This window comes from Eptatretus burgeri, chromosome 11 (genome assembly GCF_056783735.1).
Source record: "Eptatretus burgeri isolate ZD-2024b chromosome 11, Ebu_testis_v1, whole genome shotgun sequence".
In the NCBI taxonomy this organism is placed as follows: domain Eukaryota; kingdom Metazoa; phylum Chordata; class Myxini; order Myxiniformes; family Myxinidae; genus Eptatretus; species Eptatretus burgeri.
Genome location: NC_140971.1, coordinates 73,929,319 through 73,953,994, shown reverse-complemented (window position 1 = coordinate 73,953,994; position 24,676 = coordinate 73,929,319). Strand labels below are relative to the sequence as shown.

The following is a 24,676-nucleotide window of genomic DNA, read 5'->3' as shown; positions in this document are numbered from 1 at the left end:
GAAACCCCAACGTGAGAAAAGGGGAAGAAAGAAGAAATTTGAGACAAAGTGAAAATCAAGGGAGGGGGGGAGTTGGGGATTGAGAGGGAACTACTGAAACCCATGAACGCTGTTACAGCAAGAGTGAGGGTGAGAAAGACTTTGAAAAATAAATTACACACTTCACGATATGGATAATTTCTCGTTGGGAATTCCTTCTCTTGCCTCAGTTTATTTACAGGACCGTGAGAACGCGACCGAACTCGAGCGTGATGCAACTGTTAAAACTCCTCATGTCCAGGCGGTTAACCCGTTCATGATCAATGAAACGTAAACTACTTCGTCATTGTTTGCGTTGAAATCTGTATTTTCAAAACACAGTCACGAGGATGAGAAGAAGTCGCCAACAACGTCTTGGGCGGTGTATAACCAAAGTGTTTTAAAAGTAATAATGTTGTGAAGGTTTGCAGTTTAATTGCGAAATTTATGAATCTTTACTAAAACGATCCACGTCCGATTCGACATCGTCAGGGTGACAAAGGAACGAGCAATATGTGGCGCTAAGCGGTCACGTGTCCACGGGCGGGAGGGGTGAAACAACAACAACAACAACAACAACAACCACAACAACAACCAGGAAAAGGATTTTTTGATCATGGCTGACGGATCTCTGCAGATCTCGAGTCTATGGGACCTTTTAATGTCGGTAAGGTAATAATGGCCTCTCAAGTCATCCCCAATCGTTTTATTATTATTATATTTTAACAGATCTTCCTCCTCTCACCCTGCCTCAAAATTCCAATGATAATATTTGATTCTCACATAAATCGGTGTCACCAGTCACCACCCAGTCCGCCCGATGAGATCCACGTACGTCCTCCTTTTGGGTCCATACATGATGCTGCCGATAGTTTGTTTTGATTTTAATATCACCAGTAATACATTTACAAGACCAATCTTGCTCTCTGTAGAACATGAAATGACGAACAGCTCGTGTAATAACGACAAAAGTGAATGAGTTTGTCCTCTCGCCCGGTACTTTACCACGAGCAGGCCGTCCTGCTCGACCGTGACACGCTGTGATGGATGCTTCTTTCGCTGCAGGTTGATTGGACGGAAGGCTGGCTGCTCACCTTGCTCGGGTTCCATTCTCTCTGCCTCATTCTCACCTTTGCCTCCAGGCAGCACCGAAATGTCCAGACCATCTATTTTCTGTGCCTCTGTGAGCACCTCATGATCTTGCACTGAACACTTTTAAATCAAGCCTGGTGTTGGCTTAGGCCTAAGTCACATTTGCTCTACGGCGAGGATACGGCGGCCGTACGCCCTCTGAATTGACAGAAACGTGCGGCGGCCGCAGAGTTTCTGAGGTGGCCTCAGGGCGGCCCTACGCCGTATGGCTATCTTTTACAGGCCGTAGGGGTCGCCGTGGAATTATAGCGTGGAGTTATAACTTTTTTTGGTTCACGAAAAAAAATAAGTGACCACTATTTTCGTTATTGTTGTGTGTCTGTCTGTCTGTCTGTCCCGAGCATAGCTCCGTGAGTTTTGATCCAAACCTGATAAAATTTTGGTGGGAGGTTTATATCATGATCCAGTGTGTTTTCCTGAAAATGGGTGTGATGCGCCCATTATGGGCGGAGCCACGCCCAAAAAACGTGTTTTTAGGGCGTAGCCAATTTCAATTTGCATCTTCTCCCAGGGGGTTTGTCGAATCTTGCAGGGGTTTCGGTATTTGGTTAGCCCAATGGCACCTGCATAGCCCCACAGAGCTCGATTTTTCATTTTCGTCACAAGGTCAAGGTCACGAACATATAAAATTGCGAATTTTGACGTAAAAAAATTTCTTCCCCAAGGGGTTTGTCGAATCTGGCAGGGGTTTTGGTATTTGGTTAGCCCAATAGCACCTGCATAGCCCCACGGAGCGCGATTTTTCATTTTCGTCCCAAGGTCAAGGCGACAAGGTCACGAACTTAGAAAATTGCGAATTGTGTTTTTATAGGGTAGCCGATTCCAATTTGCATCTTCTCCCAGGGGGTTTGTCGAATCTGACAGGGGTTTCGGTATTTGGTTAGCCCAATGGCACCTGCATAGCCCCACGGAGCTCGATTTTTCATTTTCATCCCAAGGTCAAGGTCACAAGGTCACGTAATTAGAAAATTTCGAATTTTGACATAAAAATATTATGACCGCCCAAACTTTGAGAGCTAGGATGATAATATTTTTATGCATAATCTTGAGGTCATTCCCCACCTAAAGTCTTGAAACCATTTTGCTCTATCTCGAACACCTTGCCCGTGGCGCCCCCTTCAAGTTTGTTTTTATGCTGATTTCATCAAAGTATGGATAATCCGATGAGTGCGAAATGCCATACAGCTTATATGATGTTATATTGTTCCTGGAATTTTCCAGGGATAGTTTTGCACCAAAGGTCATTATCCTTGACCTTTGACCTTTAAAGTTCACATAGGTCAAATTTTCAAAGTTGTGGGAATCGAACCGGGTTTTCGACCTTCTTCGACGAACTAACTCCATTAAGCTATAGCACGTATCCTGTTTCCTTATTTTAATGTCCACAACATTGTTTTGTGACCTTTAAAGGTTATGCAAAGGTCAAATTTTTTTTAAGTTGTTGAACGAAACTGGGTTTTCGACATTTTGCAGCTAATAACCTGTCACTCGTACCACATCATGTTGATCATTTTTATAACTTGGTCAACATAATCGCATTGTCTCATCCTTGACTTCTAAAACAATCTACATCGTCAAATACCGCTCGTGAACCATCGTCGTCTTCAGACTTGTCATTTCTACGTTCACCATAGCAATTCGACAAGCCGAAACAAAAGAACTGGTAAAAAAAAAAACCCACTCGTTACCATCCGACTGGCCGCACGTTCGCCTTAGGGTCCCCCTGCGGTCGCCTTGCGGGCACCTTGCGTCTACCTTGAAAATTCTATGGCCGCCACAGGAACGCCCTAAGGTCACCGTGCGACATCAAATCAAAGACCGTACGGCACCCCCACGTTTTCGGTCTCCACGATTTATAAATACGCTGTGCGGCTCCCCGAAAAATAAAAACATATGTGACTGCTACGTTGTGTGACCATGGAAATACTGCGGCCGCCCTATAATTGCTAGTGGCCGTAGATTTTGTAGACCCCACGGCCGGCGTGGCAAATGTGACTTCGGCCTTAGTGGTTGGGGTGGTGGCTTGGGATCCTAGGGTCCTGAGTTCAAGCCCTGTTGGCCGCAGAATTAATACACACCAGGAGGTTGACTCAGCCTGTCATCCTTCCGAGGTCGGCAAAATGAGTACCAGTGTACTCGTAAGGGGTACACTGCATCAGCGGCACAGCCGCGTCCCAACCAATGATGCAACCAGCAGTCACAGGCTGCACTCGATAGAGAGAGAGATCACTTTTAATTCTCAGACGCGAACCGGATCCTTGACTTGCTCAAACTCCTGGTATCATAAAGTCTTGAAAATAGCTCCATCTACGATTGCTTAACCCTTTGAACCATGAGCTCCCCAACCCTGGGCTCCCTGGAGAAAAATCTGCCCGCTCGGGTACGTAGAGGTTTGAATAGCAGCCGGTAAACTGGATGCTCGGGGAGTGAAAGTTTGAATAAAAGGGCCACAAGGGTTCAAAGGGTTAAACTCACACAAGAAAAATGTATCCTGAGTTGGAATACTTTTCCATGTTCTGGTTGCCCTCATACAGGAAATGTGATCTGCAAAACCAGATTACAGACTCATCAGTAGCAGCATATGCCTGGTGTTGGCTTAATGGTTCGGGCGGTGGGCTTTGGATCCTAGGATCCTGAGTTTAAATCTCACTCAGCTGTTGAATTAATACCAGGTGGGGTTGACTCTAACTGTGTCATCCTTCCAAGTTCGGCAAAACGAGTGCCAGCTTGCTGGTGTCCTGTGTCGGAGTGGTGACCCATCCAGGATCGTACCCAATAGTCAAGGAGACTGCTTAGGCAGCACCAACGCTCTGCATAGAGTATGGTCCCAATGGATGGATGGATCAGCAGCATGTAACCTACTCGATGCAGAGCATCGGTGCTGCCGTAGCTTGGTTACATTCCTGGTCGGGTCATCACTCCGACTTAGGATGTCAGGGCAGAAATTTGTAATTTGGTCAGGGTGCCAGCTCTCCGACTCTTCGTGAAGGACACCGTTGGATCTTTAACGTCCACCAACTAATGTCGACAAATAGGACATCTTGACGTCTATCACACGGGCGGCAAACACATTGATAATTCACCCTGCCTATGAAACACTAGGATGGCAGTTTATAGCATGGTCGGGATTTGAACCCAGGCGAGACACCTTAGAGGCGAGTGTGCTTATCTCCAGACCGTCCTGCCAGCCCATACAGTTTCAGAAAAATGGTAATAATACAGTGCTGTGACGCATGCATAATTTTATGCAGAGATCATGCATGTGTCGTCTGTGTTCTGGGACCAAATACCGATAAACACGTTTCAATCGGACTCTTAACGGAAAATCAAAACTGCTTGCACGATCAATTCACGAGTTGATCGCCGTTATCTGAGATGTCTCACTAAAGTTGAATAGCGTTGGCAAGGTGTCTTTGAAGTGGAATCCATCCATCCACTGGGACCATACTCTGTGCAGAGCGTTGGTGCTGCCTAAACAGTCTCCTTGGCTATTGGGTACAATTCTGGACGGGTCGCCACTCCGACACAGGATACCAGCATGCTGGCACTCATTTTGCCGACCTCGGAAGGATGACAGGCAGAGTCAACCCCACCTGGTATTAATTCAACAGCCGAGTGGGATTTGAACTCAGGATCCTTGGATCCTAAGCCCACCACCCTAACCATTAAGCCAACACCAGGCATAAGTGGAATGACATTTCCTGATTTTGATGCTTGGAATCCTCCCGTGAACCAAAGGGTCGATGCCACGTGAGCACAACAAGAGAGATTGATATTTTACAGAAGTTGCACTGTATCTGTTTAAGGGTAACCTGCTAAAATGCTCTTCTTGGTCGAAGAAAGTGATACTGCTTGCAGTTCTCATTCGGATGGATAATGTGATGCACTTTTGACCGGCGAGATCTCCTACACTTTATATTATTACTACTTGAGGTTTATGGACCACAGGCAATACAAAATAGTTGGAATCTTGCCAACACTGGTTCACCAATATGTACGATTATAAAATTGCCTCCTACATGAAATGCGTACATGAGTGCCTGGCATGATGTGGGCCAAAAGGCTCCTTTACAGACACTGCAGCAGCAACTTTCCAGGGTCTTTTTTTCCACTGTGCTTCAACTCTTTTTTGCAAAATCACTGCATCAGACAAAGGCAGACTATAAAATCGCCCATTTTGGATGTATTGAGTAAGAACTTTACGAGAGGAAACTCACTTGGGCTGGATTACACTTTTTAAAGAGAAAACGGTTATCAGCACCATTCGGAATCCAGCCAGCAATCATTCCACATACACTTCCCCTATTTCGCACCCTTTTCATTTGAGTTTTGGGAAAAAGGAAATTCCTACGTGCCGATTTCAGGCTTCACTGATACCCTTCCTTTCTCGAGACCTACATCTCTGACTTTCTCTGAATGTAATCTCTGGCCAGAGCTGGCAGGATAGCTCAGGTAGTGCACTCACTTTTTGTATTCTTGACCTGATGCTGTAAAGCGTTACCCCAGTGGTGTGGCCATCCCTCAGAAGTGAATCTGGGGTTCCATCTGCACGCATAAGCTGGTATATCTCTCTATATATATATATATATATATATATATATATATATATATATATATATATATATATATATATATATATATATATATATATATATATATATATATATATATATATATATCAGTTATCATCTGCGATAACACATATAGTTATCATCTGCGCCTTGACAAAATTATATAATCCTGTGCTAATGGATTGGGGGAATTGCATTGCATCCCCCCCCCCCACCCCCACAAGAAAGAAAATGACAATATATAGGTGAAATGGTTTGTTATTATCTTCAAAACTTGATGGAATCAAACAAAACTTACACATATACACAACTTCAGGGTACGCTCATTAATCCTTTAATGTTTCCACTTCCTCGGTCAAATCCTTTCGGAGGAGTAGATCATTCTTTGTTCCCTTCACATTTCTTTCTAAAAAAAAAATTTTCACAATTTTCTTTATTCATTCTAATTTTTGTTTGTTCTTCTTTCATTTGTTTTACTCCCTATTCCTCTCTTTCATCATCTATCTCTCGAAGGAGATGTAAATTCTTACAGAAATTATTCTGTGAGGCTCACTTGGCTGTCCCGGTGTGTGCCCCAGTTAGAATAGGTACACCGTATCCCTGCGTGTCGTAAGAGGCAACTAAGGGTTGGCGTCAGGAAGGGCATCCGGCCATAAAAACATCGCCTCAAAAGGAAACCATGATGAGTATAGCTTATGGGCAGGGTACAGCCCAAAGTACCCTGTGGGGGTCCTCACCCCCTCTCGTTAAAACTCAAGGTGGGGAACCCGATCGAAGCAAGGGAGGAAATTTTTCCATTTATGATGACCAATCGTCTGTATGCCCCATGTGGAGATCGGTTTCTGAGGTTTGGTACATGGAATGTAGGCACAATGACAGGGAGATCAGGAGAAGTGGTTGAAACATTGGTCAGAAGAAGACTGGACATATGTTGTGTGCAGGAGACACGGTGGAAGGGAAGTGGTGTGAGAATGGTGAAAGGAAGGCAGGGGCAGAAGTATAAGTTTATGTGGCAAGGGTGCCCGGAAGGTGTGCATGGTGTTGGTGTCATGTTTTCTGAGGAGTTTGTAGACAGTGTAGTGAGTGTGACTAGAGTGAGTGAAAGGTTGATGATGGTGAGAGTCGTGATCGGAAATCTCTTGGTGAACGTCATCTCGGGATATGCCCCACAGGTCGGTCGAAGCGATGAAGAGAAGAACATGTTCTGGTGTGCGATGGAGAAGTTAATGGAGAATGTGAAAGATGAGGAAGTTGTCGTGGTAGGAGGAGACTTGAATGGACATGTGGGAAGGAGTCCAGACGGTTTTGAGGGAGTCCATGGGGGTTATGGATGTGGTTTGAGAAATGGAGAAGGTGAAAGGATCTTGGAGTTTGCTGATGGAGCTGATTTGTTGATCTGTAATACTCAATTCCAGAAAGCGGATAATAAGCTTATTACATACACGTCAGGTGGGTCGACAACAACCATTGACTACCTGATGGTGCGTCGGCGAGATAGCGGAAACCTCCGGGACACAAAGGTGATCCCAGGGGAGGCGACTGTTTCACAGCACCACCTGGTTGTCTGCGATATTAGGGTGAAAGGTGCGAGGAGAATTCAGCGGGTGAAGTACCAACCGAGGATGAAGGTGTGGAGGTTGAAAGAGGCGACGGTGAAGGAAGCATTCAGAGAGAGGCTGAATATGGTTGAGGATGATGTGGTTGAGCTTGAAAGTGGTTGGATGTCAATGAAAGATAATCTATTGGGAGCCGTTGGTGAGTTACGTGGATGGACAAAAGGACCACCGAGGCACTCGGAAACATGGTGGTGGGGTGATGAAGTTGGAAAGACGATTGGAGAGAAGAGGAAGAAGTTCAAGGAATGGCAAAAGGCGAAGGGTACGGTGGAAGAAGAGGCAGCACATGAAAGTTATAAGGTAGCCAAGAAGGCTGCAAAGAAAGAGGTAGCAAAAGCGCAGGAGGCTTATAGGAAAATGTTCGGAGAATGCTTGGATTCAGAGGAGGGTAAGAGAGCGGTATTCAGGATTGCAAAGCAGATAGCAAGAGAAAGGTTCGATGTGACGGGGATGGGTTGCTTGGAGGATGAAGTGGGACAAATCGTTGTGGACTCAGATGGAATTAAAGGAAGATGGAAGAGGTATATGGAAAGGCTGTTGAATGTAGAAAATGAATGGGATAGCAACATCGAGAGTAACCCAGTTTTAGGACCAGCAGAGAAGATAACTGAGAAGGAAGTTGAGGAAGCTATAAGAGCAATGAAGAGGAGAAAAGCAGGATGGCCGACGGGAGTTGTGGGAGATATGTTGAAGGCAGCGGGAAGTTTGGGTGTGAAGAGAATGACAGAGATCTGTAATCTGGTGGTGAAAGAAGGCCGCATTCCAGTGGATTGGGAACTGAGTACCCTCGTCCCTCTGTACAAGGGGAAAGGTGACCCTCTGGACCAGCGTTTCTCAACCTTTTTACCCTTGTGGAACCCTTGAAATAGTTTTCATGTCTCAGGGAACCCCTGTATAAAAAAATATTATATAACATTATTAATATCTAGCTCTTTTATATTTTTATCGTAGTTCACGTGGTAAATATAATATATTTTTTTCGGATACCTGGTTTAAGGAAAAAATGACCCCCTTTTTGTCAAATTTATTGGCAATGAAAAAAAAAACATACTGCTCGTTTATGAGACCTCACACCGAGGTTTTAATTCACACAAAAAAAAACTTTTTTAAATTAAAAAAAAAACACACCTCATGTAACTTGATCAACAAAACTTAAACAAATAGAGCTGAAGCAATAAAGGTAAACAGAAGAACTAACCTTGAGAGAGAGAGAGAGACCGTGCTAGGAAGCACAGAGAAGATAGATGGACACCGTGCGTGCGTCCTGTACTTGAGTCAGTCACTCAATGATACACGAATCCGCCGCGTACAGGACGTCCACTAACCAGTGAGGGCGGTTTCACACTGGCGCCATATAGACATCGTTAAATACATTCCCTATGGTTGTTATAATTGTAAATAATATGAGGTTGAAGCCTCTATTACAGGGGTTCCCAAACCCAGGGTCGTGACCCAAACTTGAACCCCCCCCAAAATCTCAGTTTTTGAGTGGGGGGGGTTTCATGTCAAAAGCATTTTCTCTGACAATTTTTATCATCGGTACACTCGGTACCAGTATCATTTGGGTTGTGAGACAAATGCGATTTCAAATTTTGGGTCATGGACAAAAAAGTTTGGGAACTACTGCTCTATTATAATAACCAAGGAGTTTCCAACAATATGCCGTACGTGTATAGTAAAATTACGAATATTAAATCAAACGAAAACTACTCAAAAATACATTAGCCTATTTATTACTGTTTCTCACGGAACCCCTAGCAACCTCTTGCGGAACCCTAGGGTTCCGGGGAACCCCGGTTGAGAAACACTGCTCTGGACTGTGGCTCCTATAGAGCAATAAAGTTATTGGAGCATGGAATGAAGGTATTGGAAAGGGTGTTGGAGAAGAGGATAAGGAAGAAGGTAAAGATTGATGAAATGCAGTTTGGATTTATGCCAGGAAGAGGAACCACAAATTGGATTTTTATTGTAAGGCAGTTGCAGGAGAAGTACATGGAGAAGAGGTAGTTGTTTTTTGGGTTTGTTGATCTGGAGAAAGCATTTGATAGGGTTCCACGTGAAGTTATGACATGGGCATTGAGGAAGTTAGGAGTGGAGGAATGGTTGATCAGAGTAGTGATGGCAATGCACGAGAGAGCGCGCACAGCTGTTAGGACGAAGGATGGGAACAGTGGTGAGTTTGAGGTGAAGGTGGGAGTGCACCAGGGGTCGGTACTAAGTCCACTTCTATTTGTAATGGAGGTGCTGGCTCGAAGGGTCTACTGTGGGGGTCTACTCGGAGGGTTTACCGTGGGAGCTGCTGTATGCAGATGATCTGGTGTTGATTGCAGAGAGTATGGATGGACTGAAGGAGAAGATGAACAAGTGGAAGGAATGTATGGAGGCAAAAGGTTTGAAGGTGAATATCGGAAAGACAAAGGTGATGGCAAGTGGCAAAGCATGAGGTGAGCTGCACAATGTGTGCTGAATGGGTTCATCGAAAATGTAGTCGTGTGAGAGGGTCATTAACCAGTGTGGCAGCTACATTCAAGTGTACGGTGTGCATAGAGGGAGCTGCAGATGAAGAAATTGTTGAGTTGGATCTTGGAGGTGGTGTGAAGCTGGAAGGGGTGAAAACATTTTGCTATCTTGGAGACATGCTGAATGGAGAAGGTGGATCAGACTCTACGGTGGTTGCTAGAGTGAGATGTGCATTGAAGAAGTTTCAGGAACTGAGTGGCGTGCTGACGAAGAGGGGAGTGTCGTTGAAGTTGAAGGGAAAGGTGTATGCTACATGTGTGAGGAGTACGATGATTTATGGGAGTCAGACATGGGTACTGAACATGGAGCAGCAGCAAAGGCTGGAAAGGGTCGAAATGCGAATGGTTCGGTGGATGTGTGGAGTATCGTTGAGAGAGAGGAAGACAAATGATGGGAATAGAGTCTGTGATGGATGCTGTGAAGAGAAGCAGGTTGAGATGGTTGGGTCATGTGTTGAGGAATGATGAAAATGACTGGATGAGAGGAGTGTTGGAAATGAGTGTAGTAGGAAGTAGAACATGGGGAAGACTGAGAAAACTTGTCTAAAGGTGGTGCAAGAAGAAATGTGGGCAAGAGGATTAAGAAGGGGAGATGCAGAAAATAGGCTAAAGTGGAGAAAGTTGTCATGGGGCCCGGAAGGCTAACCCCCGCTTTAGCAGGGAAAATGGCCTTTAAATGCTTGTTGTTGTGTTGTCGCTCACTTGGCTGTGCCTGGATGGGTTTTGAGGTTTGTGCAGTAGCAGCTAAAACCCAAATCCCATCCAGGTTCCTCCTGATGACTCCATCATTGCTCTTTACTTTTTGGGTTCCTTCTTGGTCTTCTGTTTCAACACATACATATACATACAAGGTCCGTCTAAAAAGTAACGGGACTGACTTCACAGAAATTTTATTCAAAAAAATATATTGAAATCACAGCTTGTCCCCTTCAAAATAGTTTCCCTCCAGTCTCACACACTTGTCCATCCTCTTCTTCCACGCTTCGATGCACCCCTGGAAGGCTTCTTCTGGAATCCTCCGGAGCTCCTTCGTCACGGCCCTTTTGATGGCCTCCACATCAGGAAATCGGGTCCCCTTGATCACCCCCTTTGAGCTTGGGGAAGAGGAAAAAAATCACAAGGGGCCAAGTCTAGCGAATACGGGGGTTGCTCCAGAGTTGGCACGTTCCTCTCCACCAGAAACTGTCGGATGCTCAGGGCACTGTGAGCAGGGGCGTTGTCATGGTGGAGCACCCAGCCGTTGTTCTCCCACAGATCCCTCCTCTTGTCCCGGACTGATCTCATGAAGTGCTGGAGAATCTCCTTGTACACATATTGATTCACTGTTTGACCCTGTGGTAGAAACTCGAAGTGGACGATGCCCTTTATCAAAAAACGCGATGAGCTTCACCTTGACCTTCGACTTCGACATCCTTGCTTTCTCTGGTCTTAGTGATGCCGGACTTTTCATCACCATCACTGACTACTCTGCCATTTGTTCTTGGGATCGTATTCGAATATCCACGCTTCATCGCCAGTAATGACTCTCCCGAGCAGGTCTGGATCGTCCTCGAGGCGCTTAATAATGTCTTGACAGGCAGTGACTCTTCGCTGTTTCTGGTCCTCGAACAACAGCTTGGGGACCATCTTTGCTCACACCTTGCGCATTTCAAGATTTTCAGTGATGATGCTCCAGACAGTGTCCTCGTTGATGGAAAGTTCCTCAGCAATCATCCGCACCGTGAGGCGACTATCTGTGCGCACCATCTGCTTCACACGCTCGATGTTGTCCGCCGTTCTACTCGTTGAAGGTGTTCCAGATCGTGGATCGTCTTCAACCTCCTTCCGTCCCTCTTTGAACCTCTTGTGCCATTCAGATGCACGTGTTCGTGACATCGTTTCTTCCCCGTAGACTTGCTGCAGTATTGCGAAGGATTCGGAAGGTGTTTTGCTAAGCTTGGCTCTCTGCTCATGACTCAGACTAGACAACGTGTAAAGCACGACCTGTACAAAAATCACACAATGGGTGCAGTCAACCATCACCAATCATATATATTGCTGGAATGTTGCGAAAGACTGTTATGCAACCCGTTCATTGAAGTTGTGTAGGTGGAGCGCACAGCAGGCTCAGTCCAGTTACTTTTTAGACGGACCTCGGACGTACATACATACATACATACACAGTACCTTCAGAAAGTATTCACAGTTTGTTGTGTTACAGCTTGAATCTAAAATTTAATTGTTTTTTTTTTGTCACTGATCTACACAAAATACCCCATAATAACAAAGTGAAAACAAGTTTTTTGAGATTTTTACAAATTAATTAAAACTGAAAATCTGAAATGTCTTCCATCAATAAGTATTTAAGCCCTTTGCTATGACACTCAAAATTTAGCTCAGATGCATCTAATTTCCTTTGATCATCCTTGAGATGTCTCTACAACTTGACTGGAGTCCACTTGTGGCCAATTCAATTGATTGGACGTGATTTAGAAGAAAATAAAAAAACACCTTTCTACATAAGGTTTCATAGTTGACCGTGCATGTCAGAGTAGCAACTCTTCCATGAAGTCCAAGGAAGTGTCTGTTGAACAGAATTATATTGTGAATACAATATAATTACAGAATTATATTAGATATAATTGTGAGGAGGCATATATCTGGGGATGGGTATAAAAGAATTCTAGATTGCTCAAAGTTCCCAAGAGCACAGTTGATCTCCATCATTAGGAAATGGAAAGAATATGGAAGAATAAATGGAAAGACCAAACTGAGCAACTGGACAAGGACCTTGGTCAGGGAGGTGACCAAGAACCCAATGACCACTCTGACAGAACTACAGAGTTCCTTGGCTGAAATGAGAGAACCTGCCGGAAGGACGACAATCTCTGCAGCACTTCACAAATTCAGGCTTTATGGGAGAGTGGCTAGACGGAAGCCACTCCTAAAAAAAGAAAAAGGCACATGACCGTACACCTGGAGTTTACAAATAAGCACCTGAGAGCATGAGGCAAAAGATTCTGTGGTCTCCTGAGACAAAAATTGAAACCCTTTGGCCTGAATGCAAAGTGCTACATCTGGTGAAAACCGAGGACAGCTCATCACCCATTTGGCATCATCCTGACTGTGAAGAATGGTGGTGGCAGCATCATCCTGACTGTGAAGAATGGTGGTGGCAGCATCATGCAATGGGATGCTTTTCAGCATCAGGGACTGGGAGGCTTGCAAGGATAGAGGGAACAAAGAATGGAGCCAAATGCAGGCAAATCCTTGAGGAGAACCTGCTTCAGAGTGTGGGAAATATATGTTCCAACAGGACAATCAATGATCCCAAGCATACAGCCAAAGCAACAATGGAGTGGCTTCAGAACAAGAATGTGAAAGTCCTTGAGTGGTCCAGCCAAAGCCAGATTTGAATCCCATTGAGAATCTGTGGAAAGACATAAAGATTGCTGTTCACCGACGCTCCCCCATCCAACTTGACAGAGCTAGAGCAAATCTACAATGAACAGTGGGAGAAAATCCCCAAATCCAGATGTGTAATAGACATACCCAAGAAGTCTCGAAGCTGTAATCACTACCAAAAAGCACTGCTATAAAGAATTGACTTTGTGGGGGGGGGGGGGTGTTGAATACTTATTGACAGAACATTTCAGCTTTACATTTTAATTAATTTGTAAAAATTTCTAAAAGCGTTTTCAGTTTGTCATTAATGGGGTATTTTGTGTGGATTGGTGACAATTTAAAAAAAATTTTAATCCATTTTTAATTCAAGGTGCAACAACAAAATGTGACAAAAGTCGATTGTTGTGAATACTTTCTGAAGGCACTGTACATACATTGGACAAAAAAAATGTAAACACCTGGGTAAATGAGGGACACCAAGCCATGGCTTCCACACAGGTGTGGCCCGTGTGTTAATTAAGTAAACTAGTACGTGCCCGTAAAAAAAAATATATATTCAAACCGCGAGCAACAAACAACAACCACACAGGCCGTTTCTTCGCTCTCGCGTGCCTGTACGTGCGTGGCCCGGAAGTTCGCATATTATTCGCAGTTACGATTATTCGCAATTTAGTTTTAATACCCAATTATTCAATTAGCACCAACGTATTTTACCTTTTCGCAATGTTGTGGCAAGGAAAAACAAAAAGAGAAGAGAAGAGAGAGAGAAAAAAAATTACTTCCTGGTTCAGAGCATACCAGCACTCTGATGTTACCAAAATTTATACACCGTCTAATATGAAAACGATCATAACTTGGGGCATTGTGTTTATCTATAAATGTGCATAAGAAATCAAGAAATTATTAGAATACACGAAGTCATCATTATCCGGAAGCCCGTACGTTGTAACCTGTAATGGGGAACGCGGCTGAGCTTCCCTTCCCCATCGGCCACGCCCACGCAATAACGCGCCTTGTCATAGGTTGGTAAATAAATGGCCATAACTTGGGAAGCACTTGTCCGATTAATATCAAACCCTGAAAAGGCACATCCTCAGGTCTCCAGCAATATATCTGGCAAGGTTCAATTAGATCGGACCAGTAGTTGTCGAGAAACAGCGGTCACACACACACACACACACACACACACACACACACACACACACACACACACACACACACACACACACACACATTGCTGGAATTATAGAGAGATAACATTCCAGCATGCTTAGGGTCATGTATAAAAATGCTGCACAGGCTGGGTTGCCTGTAATAATGGCTGTAAGGGGAGACCCCCCCCCCCCAATGCCCCCGTCCACAGAGCACGTGTGGTCACCCAATGGTTTGATGAGCACGACACTGATGTTATCCATTTGTCATGGCCTCAGTCACCAGATCTGAACCCAATCGAGCATTTATGGGATATTCTGGAATGACAAGCGAGACAGCGTTTTCCACCTCCATCAAACAGGTGTGAGGTGATTGATTTTCTCATGGAAGAATGGTGCCGTATCCCTCCTGCAGAATTCCAGATGCTGGTGGACTCCATGACTACTCTTTACTGGTGGCCCAATGCCCTATTGAGTGACTTTACATTGGCGTTTCCTTTTGTTTAAAAAAAATTAAAAATGGAACCATTAACATTTCATTGTATGTCAAGGTGGCATGTAAGCCAACTACTCTTTGCTACTGAGACAGTGAGGGTACTGAGACAGTGTTGTATTTGCTATTGAGACAGAGACAGAACTAATATTTTATTTTGTAGTAAGATGGTTGTTTTCAGTTTTGCTACTTTTGAGACACTTTAATGACATTTCTTGGAAAGGAGCAAAAGGTTTTAACATACGCATTTCTTCTTGCAAGACACAGTGGCAATGTGCAAACAACACATGAACATGTTTGTTGACTTTGTCATAATGCTGTTTTATTGTCTTTGTAGTGGCGCTGGCATATTCTGCGAGCTACATCAATGAAATTGCTGCCATAAAGTGGAGGTGAGTGCTCCCTGAAATTTCCAAAACACCTGTATGAGAATACATCCTGGAATAAAGGGGACATTGTAGGGTTTCCCCACACCACCATGCGTCAGCAACGAGCAGTTGATCCAATAGTGGTGGCCGTAAGTAAGTTTAATATCTAGCTTTTAAAAAATTATTTTGGAGTGGAACAAAGGCTGCAGTGACCTCATGATCCTAATCTTCTAATTTTGTGTAATCCCAAAGAGCAATCATTTTGTCGCAATTATCGACAACTCTTTTATTTGTCAGAAAAATGTGGCATCTCTTGTTTATGTTTTCCACGTGATCTTGTGTGCATAATTTATTCGTAGTTTCAAAGTACGTCAGATATATTACTTATCCTGCCCTTGTACATGTGCTGATTTAATGATTCCAGACAGAATATCTGAAGCACAGAGCTAGCAGGAGAACCTCGAGGTATGCACACTAATCTCTGAGCGGTGTCGTCTGGGTTTGAATCTTTACCCAGCTAAAACTGCCGTCCTGGTGTTTCACAAGCAGGGCGAGCCATCAATGTATGTAAACACCACATATGCCACAAAAACAACCTTTTGAGATATCCTATTCACAGACAGACAGACAGACAAGGGTAAAAACGTAATTTCCATCCACCGATGGTGGCGGAGGTAAAAACGAAAATCTCAAGCACAAGTCCTGAATGAAATGTTCATGGATTTTGTCCTTGTGTTATCCTGTCAACTGAGAACATTGACTTGTTCAGATTGGGAGACCATCATGTGGAAATAGTGGAAAGTTTCATCTTCCTGGGTTCTAAGATTGACTTGAGTGGACAATGTAGAGGAGAAATTAATAGACAGTTAGTGTTAGGGAGAATAGCAATATCAGGAATGACAAAGATGTGACAAAACAAACCAATCTTTGGTATTTCCTGTTGCGATTTATGGATGTGTCATAGACGGTGAAGAAGACATAAAGGAAGTTGATTGACAATTTTGAATTGTGTTGGAGACTAATGTTAAAAATCCCATGGCATGGACTGCAAGAACGACAAAAACTGGGGGGGGGGGCAAAATCCACGTGCAAATTTGCTGGATGTTTACTGAGATTCAAGGAAGAAAAGCAACATTTGAATGCTCCAAGTTGACCACCGCACTGTTAATATCTTGAGCACACCGTCAGAAGAAAACCTTTGTCCTTGTCAGTTCGTCCTTGTCACACACCCAACCTGCCTACAAAATTTCATCTGGATCAGTCCACAACTTTTTGAGATATCTTGCAAACAAACAGACAGACAGACAGAAAGGGGTGAAAACATAGCCTCCTTCACCTTTGGTGGCAGAGGTAATAATTACAAGGCATGTACTTACTAGCACATTAAAAATAAACACGTCCAATGACCAAATGCACAGAAGAGTAGATTTAACCCCAAGCACGTATGATTTCCCTTTATACAAATTAATTACCTAGGGACGAACAAGACAGGCATGCCATACACCCAGACTAGGGAAACCAGAGGGGAAGAAGATTATTTGAAGCCGAGCAGAGCGTGGTTATGGCCATGAATCACCCTATGCAGACAGGCCGGCCTATATTTATCCCAAGTGAAGGACAGGATGGCTGGGGAAAATGGGAATATCAGGTGTGTTGGTGCGTGTTGAGTATCGCGCCTCTCAATCGGGTAGAATGCCCGTGGCCCTTGTGGTCCAACCAGGCAATGGCGGAGGCTCATGCAATTCTGTGCAGTCCGTTTGAGGTGCTGTCCACCACAAGCCAGCTCCCACCTGGCAGCTCTTATGGTCTGGGCAGGCACATGTTGGCGTGCGCTTGGCAAAGAAGAAAGCGAGACTGGCAGATGAGAGAGCATTTTCTCGCCGTTCTGGCTTTTTATAACTGCAGAGATAGGGCGTAGTCATGGCCCATCAGCCCGGCAATGTCACCTCTTTATTGGCTTTTGCGTGGCTCTAGCTTTGGAGGGACAGTCTCGCAACCAAGCCACACCCCCTGGCGTGCAGCATTGATATCTCCATCATTTGTGGGGTGCAGCATTAATCGCCTTTCAATGCGTTTTTAATTGGGGATTTTTAGAAAGGGAAGGAAGAAAGGAATTTATTTAGTTTGACGGCTATTTATGTTTCACACGCTGAAGGGTTTGTTCATCCGTTTGGACCCCAACAGGGTGTTTCAGGGGGTATGGGAGAAGGTGACTCGGAGATGAAACGGTGAAGGGTTTGTATGCTGGATGAAGGGGGGAAGGTTTCTGAAGAGAGCATGGGAAATAGAGGTTGCAAAGTGAAAGATGGATTGTACGATGTATGGATGGATTGATGGATTGATGGATTAAAGGAGTGAAATACGGACCGATGGATTAAGCGTTTGAAAGGCGACGAAAGGGGGAAATCACACGGGGGGGGGGATAAAACATGCTCATCTTGCAATGCATTCCCCCAAATCCCCTGTACACGGGGCAGGGACCTATGTGTGTACATGTACTAATGAAATAACTAACTCAGGATTTCCCAACATGTTCATGGATGCACTCCCCAGGGTGCATTCCCACAACTGTAAGAATATGTTTCCAAGTTTTTCTCGACCTTGTAGATATATTTTCCTCTTATCATTGGTGATTCATCACAACACTAACCTTCTCTTTGCTCATGTCGCAGATCTTTCTCAAAACACCAATATTTTGATGCTCATGGTGTCTTTATATCACTCGTCTTTTCTGTTCCACTGCTGATCAATGCTGTCATCATTTTGGTATGTATGGACTCCTCATTGAACTAGTTCTTTGCTCAGAGATATAATGCTTCCAGTTGGGCTTTATGGAATTTGCTTCAAAATATTAACGTATTTGTGTAGAGTCGAAGCTCACGGAGGAGCTGGAACAAAGAACAAAGTAAGATATAACAGAATGATAAAAAAAACAGTGGAAATAAAAGGGTGGAGTGTGTGGCAGGGAACATACTGACAGCAGGGTAGATGGGATAAAATTGAAGGAGACGGGGGAAGAATTAGAGGAAGGGAAGGAGGACACAGGGGGTGAACAACCTGGATACAGGCACAAACTCTCAATCATAGAAAGGGAAGGAAAAACTGGGGAAGAAGCTGAAATGGAACACCAACAAATTGAAGAGGAGGGAGTAAGGTCGGGGGGAACCCTGTCACCTGGAAACCTGGAAGGTGTGCTATGGCGGTTCTACAGTTGAGAGAAAACAGAAACAAATGAGTCAATGTGAGCAGTGAGCTTGGATTTGGGGAGTTTCACCAGAAGGAGGTTGCTGGCAAACCATGTGTGCCCTGGAAAAATATTGGTGGGGTGGGGGTTGGAGAGGACAGAGCACAGAAAGGGCAGAGGGTGCAAGACCAGAAAGGAGGCGGTAGAAGACAGAGACCACAGTCCTGTCTGTGATGTCAAACCTCATGCAAATACCCACCCAACAAACCGTGATATAATTGTAAAGACCGTTAACATGTCTCTTTCAACATTAAAACAAAAAACAGTTTATAGATAGAAGCTATGGCAATTAATTTCCAACTAATTTGATGTAATCATACTAAAATAAGGCTATTGTACATGTTGTATTATGTATGCATGATCATTATGGAATTGATAATGGCTGGGCCAATCTCCACCAAATTTTGTGAACATGTTCGGGGTACCCAGGGTGAGGTCATGGGGACTAAATAAATACACGCATCCCCCCACCCCTCCCCCATGAATGTGGGGAGACTTGTGATTTTCCCCTGTACATGTGGAATAGTGCAAGTGGTCGAACCACTGACCTCTCCTGGAGGGGATATAGAGGGTGGAGAAACTATGCCAATTCTGCAAACAAATCTCGCTCCTGGAGGGAGCGGGTATTACTGGCCTCATAAATAGTACGACATGATGATGGACAGCTGGAATACTGAGGTCAAAGCTCAAGCATGATGGCCAAGTTGTTTGTTTACTGAGAAATTTGATCTCAGTGATGCTCTTTTACACACCTGTTCGTTCATAGACTTGCACATCAGCAGGCTATAACTCTTAACCTCCCTCATTTTCCCATGTTTGAGAGCTATAAAACAAATAAACTAAAGCTATTTGGTACAGTCTTGTTGAAGAAACTCAGGGTTTCGTGACGAGAAAACTGCACAGACTTCCAGCAATTCCCAGGATCCCAATGAATGCCAGGTTCAGTGTGTTGCCTTGATTGGTGCCTACTATTGAATGGCACAAAGCTGAACTAACTTATTGGTTTGTCTCAGAACTGGAATTGCAACAACTTTTTATTTTATTTTTTACTTTGTCATAAATATGTCACCTTTACATAGTTGACTTCTGTTTGGGACTTGAGATCACAAGACAAAATAATTGATACTTATATAAATCATAGCTTTCTTAACGCCAATCATGAAGAAGGAGTTGCATTGTGAGAAAGTCAAAACTACTTCGATTGAGGAGATTACAAGTAAATACAGACATGAGAAAAGCTAGTGACGAGACCAGTCATTTGACATTAAACGATGCAGATGAAATGAAAGAGTTAAGCCATTGCTAGTGCACACAGAAAGGGGTGAATGCCTTATTAGTGAACTGGAAAAAAAATTGAAAGATTTTGCAAGGTCAACTGAATATTCCTGCAACAATGGGCAAGACAAGGTAATTGTGAAAAACACCATTCACACCAACCTATTAAAGAATTGTCTGCAACCATTGGATCAACAATTCTTGTTATTGCAGGTAACTATAATTGAAGCCAAAGCATTCAAAAGGGAACACAAAGACTGGATATTATTAGAGCAGCAAGTACATTGTTAATTGTTATTGTTGCTGTTGTGAGGAAGAGGCGGCGTCTCTGGTTTGTTAGAGCAATTTGAGGGCTCTAGGGATGCGGGAACGCTTCCAGACAGGAAGACACGAGACACGTATTGAACTATAAATGCTCACGTGTCAAAAAGCAACTTTGCCCAATTACAGTCATCTATAAACTGCACCGACTTAGAATTTACAGGAGCAATGGAAAATTAGAAAAAACAAACAAAAAAAATCTCCCAAAATATCCATTTAGAGGAAATAACATGCAGAGAGGAGATGGCAACCAGCAGGTTGCGATGCACATTGAAGCAGTGTGCCGGCTACTGCCCCTATTGTTTAGAAATGGTCAAAGTGGAGAGACGTGCTTGCAATAGCAACACCAGTATTTTTGTTGTTTTTTTTTACAATGAATGTGGACAACTTGTTTCGTCCAAAAAAAAAAAAAAATCAAAAATCAAGTTCAGAATTATAAGCAAGAATTATTAGGATATATTAATGTATAATGACCAGTGCAAAGCATTTAAATATCCAGGAAATTATGAGAGAAGGAAGACAGGGAAGTGTGAAAAATTATTCCTTTTTAATGTGCCACTCAAAATATGCAAACAAAAAGTGCAACAAAGTTTGCATGCCTTTTGTAGCCTGCAGATCAGCGAACACCCCCCCCCCCCCCTAAAAAAGGTGATTGCACTTGATTGCATACACAGCATTTGGTTTGAATAATGTACATACAACATCGAGTATGGGACAGAAGTGAACAAATCGAATATCAACCTAAAGGGAGTTTTGGAAGTTTCCAATCCGTTCGGAGTTTGTTGTTAAACCTCGAAGTTCGAGTCACATGCTTTGATGTAGTATTGCAAAACCACAGAAAGTTTTTGCATCCAATTAAAAGTCAATGCTAGTGAACAAGAACTTGGGATGAGAAGACTTGGTTAGTATGGTCATGTGCAATGAAGATCAGAAGATGAAGTTGTAAAGAAAGCTTGTGGTGGAAGGAAGAAAGCTGAGAGAACGTCTGACAGGCATGAACTCTCAAGATATGGTGTGTCTGAGTTTGCATGAAACTGATACATTGGATATATCAGTATGGAAGAATGGCATCAGTTAACCAATTGCCTGGAAAAAAGGGGAAATGTTCGTAAAACGTTTGTTATTGGTGTAGCTGACCATTCTCCAAATCAAACTTGAAAACGCAACAGAATAAAAGGAACTATTTAAAGCTGACATTATTGGACGATTGAAAATCGAGTATCAATTATTAAGAGGTCATACATTTCATCATTATGAATAAAATCACCGCTGGTCCGTTAGTTGATAAATTAAAACCATTTTATTTTCAGATGTACTAGACTTGCACCAGTTAGAGAATGTAAACTTATTTTTGCCTCAAATGTATTCAATCAACCTGGTCTTTGGTTGGTTCTCTTGCTGCCGTGTTGGTGATGACTGGGATTATTTTGAATGGTCTTTTTAAAAATAGGAATTCTTATTTACGATTAGAATGTCTTCATTTATAAAATAGTGTTTGAAATTTTTTTTTTAAAAGTCACCTCCCTCCCCAGCCCCCCTTTCAATTTCCACTTGAATGTTTGGGTCTCTCGGCTCGGCTTGAAGAAATAGAATATTGTTGTGAAAATGACTTACAGGGTCTAGGGATGCATATGTTAGAATAGTTAATTCCCTTTGTTCATGTTTTAGCGAAAATGAGGTAAATAAAATATAAACTGTACTGGGAATATGCGTCGATAATCATTTGGAGAGCATTTCATCTCCCCTTACAATGTTTGTGCCTGAAACCCCTTTTTATTGTTTTATCCCATGTAAATGTGTATCTCATGTCCTCTTTAAAGAAAGCGGCCTTGCAGGACATCGACCATGGCGCAAGTTCAGGCGCACACTTGCCGGGACTCAAATCTTCGGAGCATATCGAGAAGCTTAGGGGTGGGGCTTCGTTTTGAGTGACGCCTGAACAGCAAATGAGCACAGAGCGGGCAAGCCTCGGTGACGTCACAGGGTGGGCCATAGGTCAGGTTAATAAAATGGCAGTACAGCCAAGTTCATGGTTCAATTCCGTTAAGTCTGGAGTGCGGTTCAGAGAACTAGAAGGGGAGCAAACTGACGACTGACCGGATGAGGAGACGGGGCAAGCACAACCCCGAATCATGCAATCTATTCCTCTACCACCCAGGCTGCGCCCCCAGCATCGGGCCAAGCATCACTTCTGACCTGCAGGACCATGGTTCATGTCTGCCTCTCGCCTCTCCAGCCACACACCTCATTGGACTTGCGGTGCCCGAATGGGCCGCCCAAAGAATAACTCGTCTCATCTCTCTCAAGTCTTCTGCTATGGAATACTTGAAGCCTGAAGTTAGGATACATAAGATACTCTAATTTGTACGAAATCCCTGGACACATTTTAGTTGTTATAAACCTGCTTGTTTTGTATTATAATCATTGCCTTTCTGTCCTTTCCCCTCCACATTCTCAATACACATGATAAACTCACTGGGTCTCTGAGTAATTCAGACCACTCTCGATCGCTCATTGAGAATAGCCGAGTTGGCCTTAGATCCTTTAAACTGTTTAAAGGATATTCATGGCCGAAGAGCGTAACACCCATTATTAAATTCACATCCATGCCGGTTAAAACCATCACTCAGGCTTGATCTTTAATTGGGACTCCACAGAGGCAAGGTGCTCAGTGCACCACCCGATTGGCCATGGGCGTTCCAAAATGAGCTTGGTATAGGAGCGAATAGGCCCATAATATGGCTCGGAGCATCTCAACCATTAGGCCGAGGCAATCCCTGTAACAATACCATGAAGTTCAAAGAACACCTTACCCCGTGCAATCTTGATTAAAAAAGAAAAAAAGGACATGAGCGGGATCTGCGAGCAGCAAATTTGATTGGTCGAAATGTAAAATGCCGTAACATTTTGTCGAAGTACTGCTAAACAGGTTTTTGAAATTGCCAATAAGGCGATTTGTGTTCTACAATGTTCAAGTATACAATTTAATCTAAATAAAATAAGGATTTTAAAGGTTGTAGGAAAAAAAAAATTTTGGAAGTTTACCGCCGTTGTTGTGTCTTTTACACCACCTTGTTTAACATGTTATGTTAATTGTTCATGCCTGATGTTAACACCCCTCCCCCCACTAAGTTTCCTATTTGGAATGATTTTCAATTTTGTTTGACTGCTAGATAGGCAGACTGAAAAAATATTTATTGTTAGTTGTATTTATAATAAGTTGTTCCTCAATCATAAACTGAGATTTGTGGACAGATAGACGGACAAAGTGAACCAATTACTTAACCCCGCTTTTCGCTTCTTGCGCTCAGTGTAATAAAGGGTCCTTGTGTTATTTATCTTTAATTTTATTTCAAACAGTGTCATGAGTTTTACCACAAAGCAATTGTTTATTTTTTATTGTTTTTACCTGTTTGCACATTGTGGAGAGAGTCCTTTGGAATTTTCTTCATAGATTACTACACCATTAAAATGTCAGTAATGTTTATGAACTTGAATCAGTATTTTTAATGCAAGATTCATTCGGCTGGATGTTTCCTTTTGTTGACGATCTCAAGATGGAACGTTATTTTCTTTGCAGGTTATGTGGTTGATCAGCATGACCAACCAGATGGTGGAGGTGACCAGATTGCGAATCCAGCGGCAACAGAAACCAAAGGATGATTAGCTCGGTGACCACAAGACCACATGTGCACATTCCTATTCTGGAAACCGAGCATGGTTTCTGGAGTTGCCAATGAGAGTATTCTGCAAAGATAGAGTTCATTAGGAAGAGGTGCAGAGCTTTCAGAAAGAACTTGAGGTACCTGATATGATCTGATATAGTTGTGAATTTGGAAGGAAACGAACTTATCCTTTCAAGGAAAGTATGACTTTATGGCAGGAGCAGCATTGGACCTCTGAAAGTACAACCGTTTACAGATGGGGAGTTTTGAGTTTATTGCCAGAACATTTGTGGCTGTATCTGCCGGGTCGTGGGGGAAATGAGGGTGATTGAGGTGCAACATGGTACAAATGCATCACAGATGCAGTCATTTGTTACACGTGGGTCACTTGACCAATTGCATTCCAAGTCAGCCCTTTGTGTCACTGATTGGCCAGTGCCATGTACACATTTCGAAAACTTTCCAAGAGGCTTCATCTCCCAAAAAGAATGAAGCACAAACATTAATAAGGCATCTTGCTTTGAGCATGTGCCGTGGAAGGTAACATTTCCAGCCAAGGTGATGGGTGAACTGTGTTCAATTGTATAAAATGTATCAATGAAAGCTTTACAATATTAATTTTCTACAGTTGTATATGATCTGTATTACCCCTTTGACACCTGGGATTTGATATCCTTTATGGGGAGCAGTGGGGTGGTGGAGGGAGGGGGGAACAATTTTACCACAATTATTTCAGTTTGAAAGTTTTTTGTTTTTTTAAACTTTTGTGGAATGTTTGTAGAAACGTTACAGCTCAAGAGTAAATGCAGGTTTAAAGGGTTACAAAATGAATGTTAACATTCCTTTAAAAATAAAGTAAAGGAAGATATTGCTTTCTCTCTGTGTAAGTGTCCTCGGTA

At 43.2% G+C, this 24,676-nt stretch overlaps 1 protein-coding gene across 3 annotated transcripts; it reads left to right on the top strand.

Annotated features, from left to right (window-relative positions):
- The first annotated feature begins 534 nt into the window (after positions 1–534).
- TMEM18 (transmembrane protein 18) lies at positions 535–24,645 on the top strand. 3 transcript variants are annotated; one of them, XM_085847011.1, is made up of 5 exons: positions 535–685; positions 1,084–1,201; positions 15,242–15,296; positions 17,945–18,038; positions 23,693–24,645. In XM_085847011.1, the coding sequence occupies exons 1-5, from the start codon at positions 635–637 to the stop codon at positions 23,777–23,779; spliced, it is 405 nt and encodes a 134-aa protein (XP_085703137.1). In that variant the 5' UTR covers positions 535–634; the 3' UTR covers positions 23,780–24,645. The 3 variants fall into 3 exon arrangements, with proteins under 3 accessions (XP_085703137.1, XP_085703138.1, XP_085703136.1); XM_085847012.1 differs by having other exon boundaries at positions 608–690; XM_085847010.1 differs by lacking the exon at positions 535–685 and adding an exon at positions 719–849.
- Positions 24,646–24,676: the final 31 nt, after the last annotated feature.

What these genes read in the sequence shown, in the direction of transcription:
- TMEM18 (XM_085847010.1), top strand. Translation starts at nt 781, where the DNA reads ATGATAATATTTGATTCTCACATAAATCGGTGTCACCAGTCACCACCC. An exon ending in GTCCGCCCGATGAGATCCAC is followed by an intron (nt 850 to 1,083) that starts GTACGTCCTCCT and finishes CTTTCGCTGCAG; the next exon opens with GTTGATTGGACGGAAGGCTG. An exon ending in ATTGCTGCCATAAAGTGGAG is followed by an intron (nt 15,297 to 17,944) that starts GTGAGTGCTCCC and finishes CTCATGTCGCAG; the next exon opens with ATCTTTCTCAAAACACCAAT.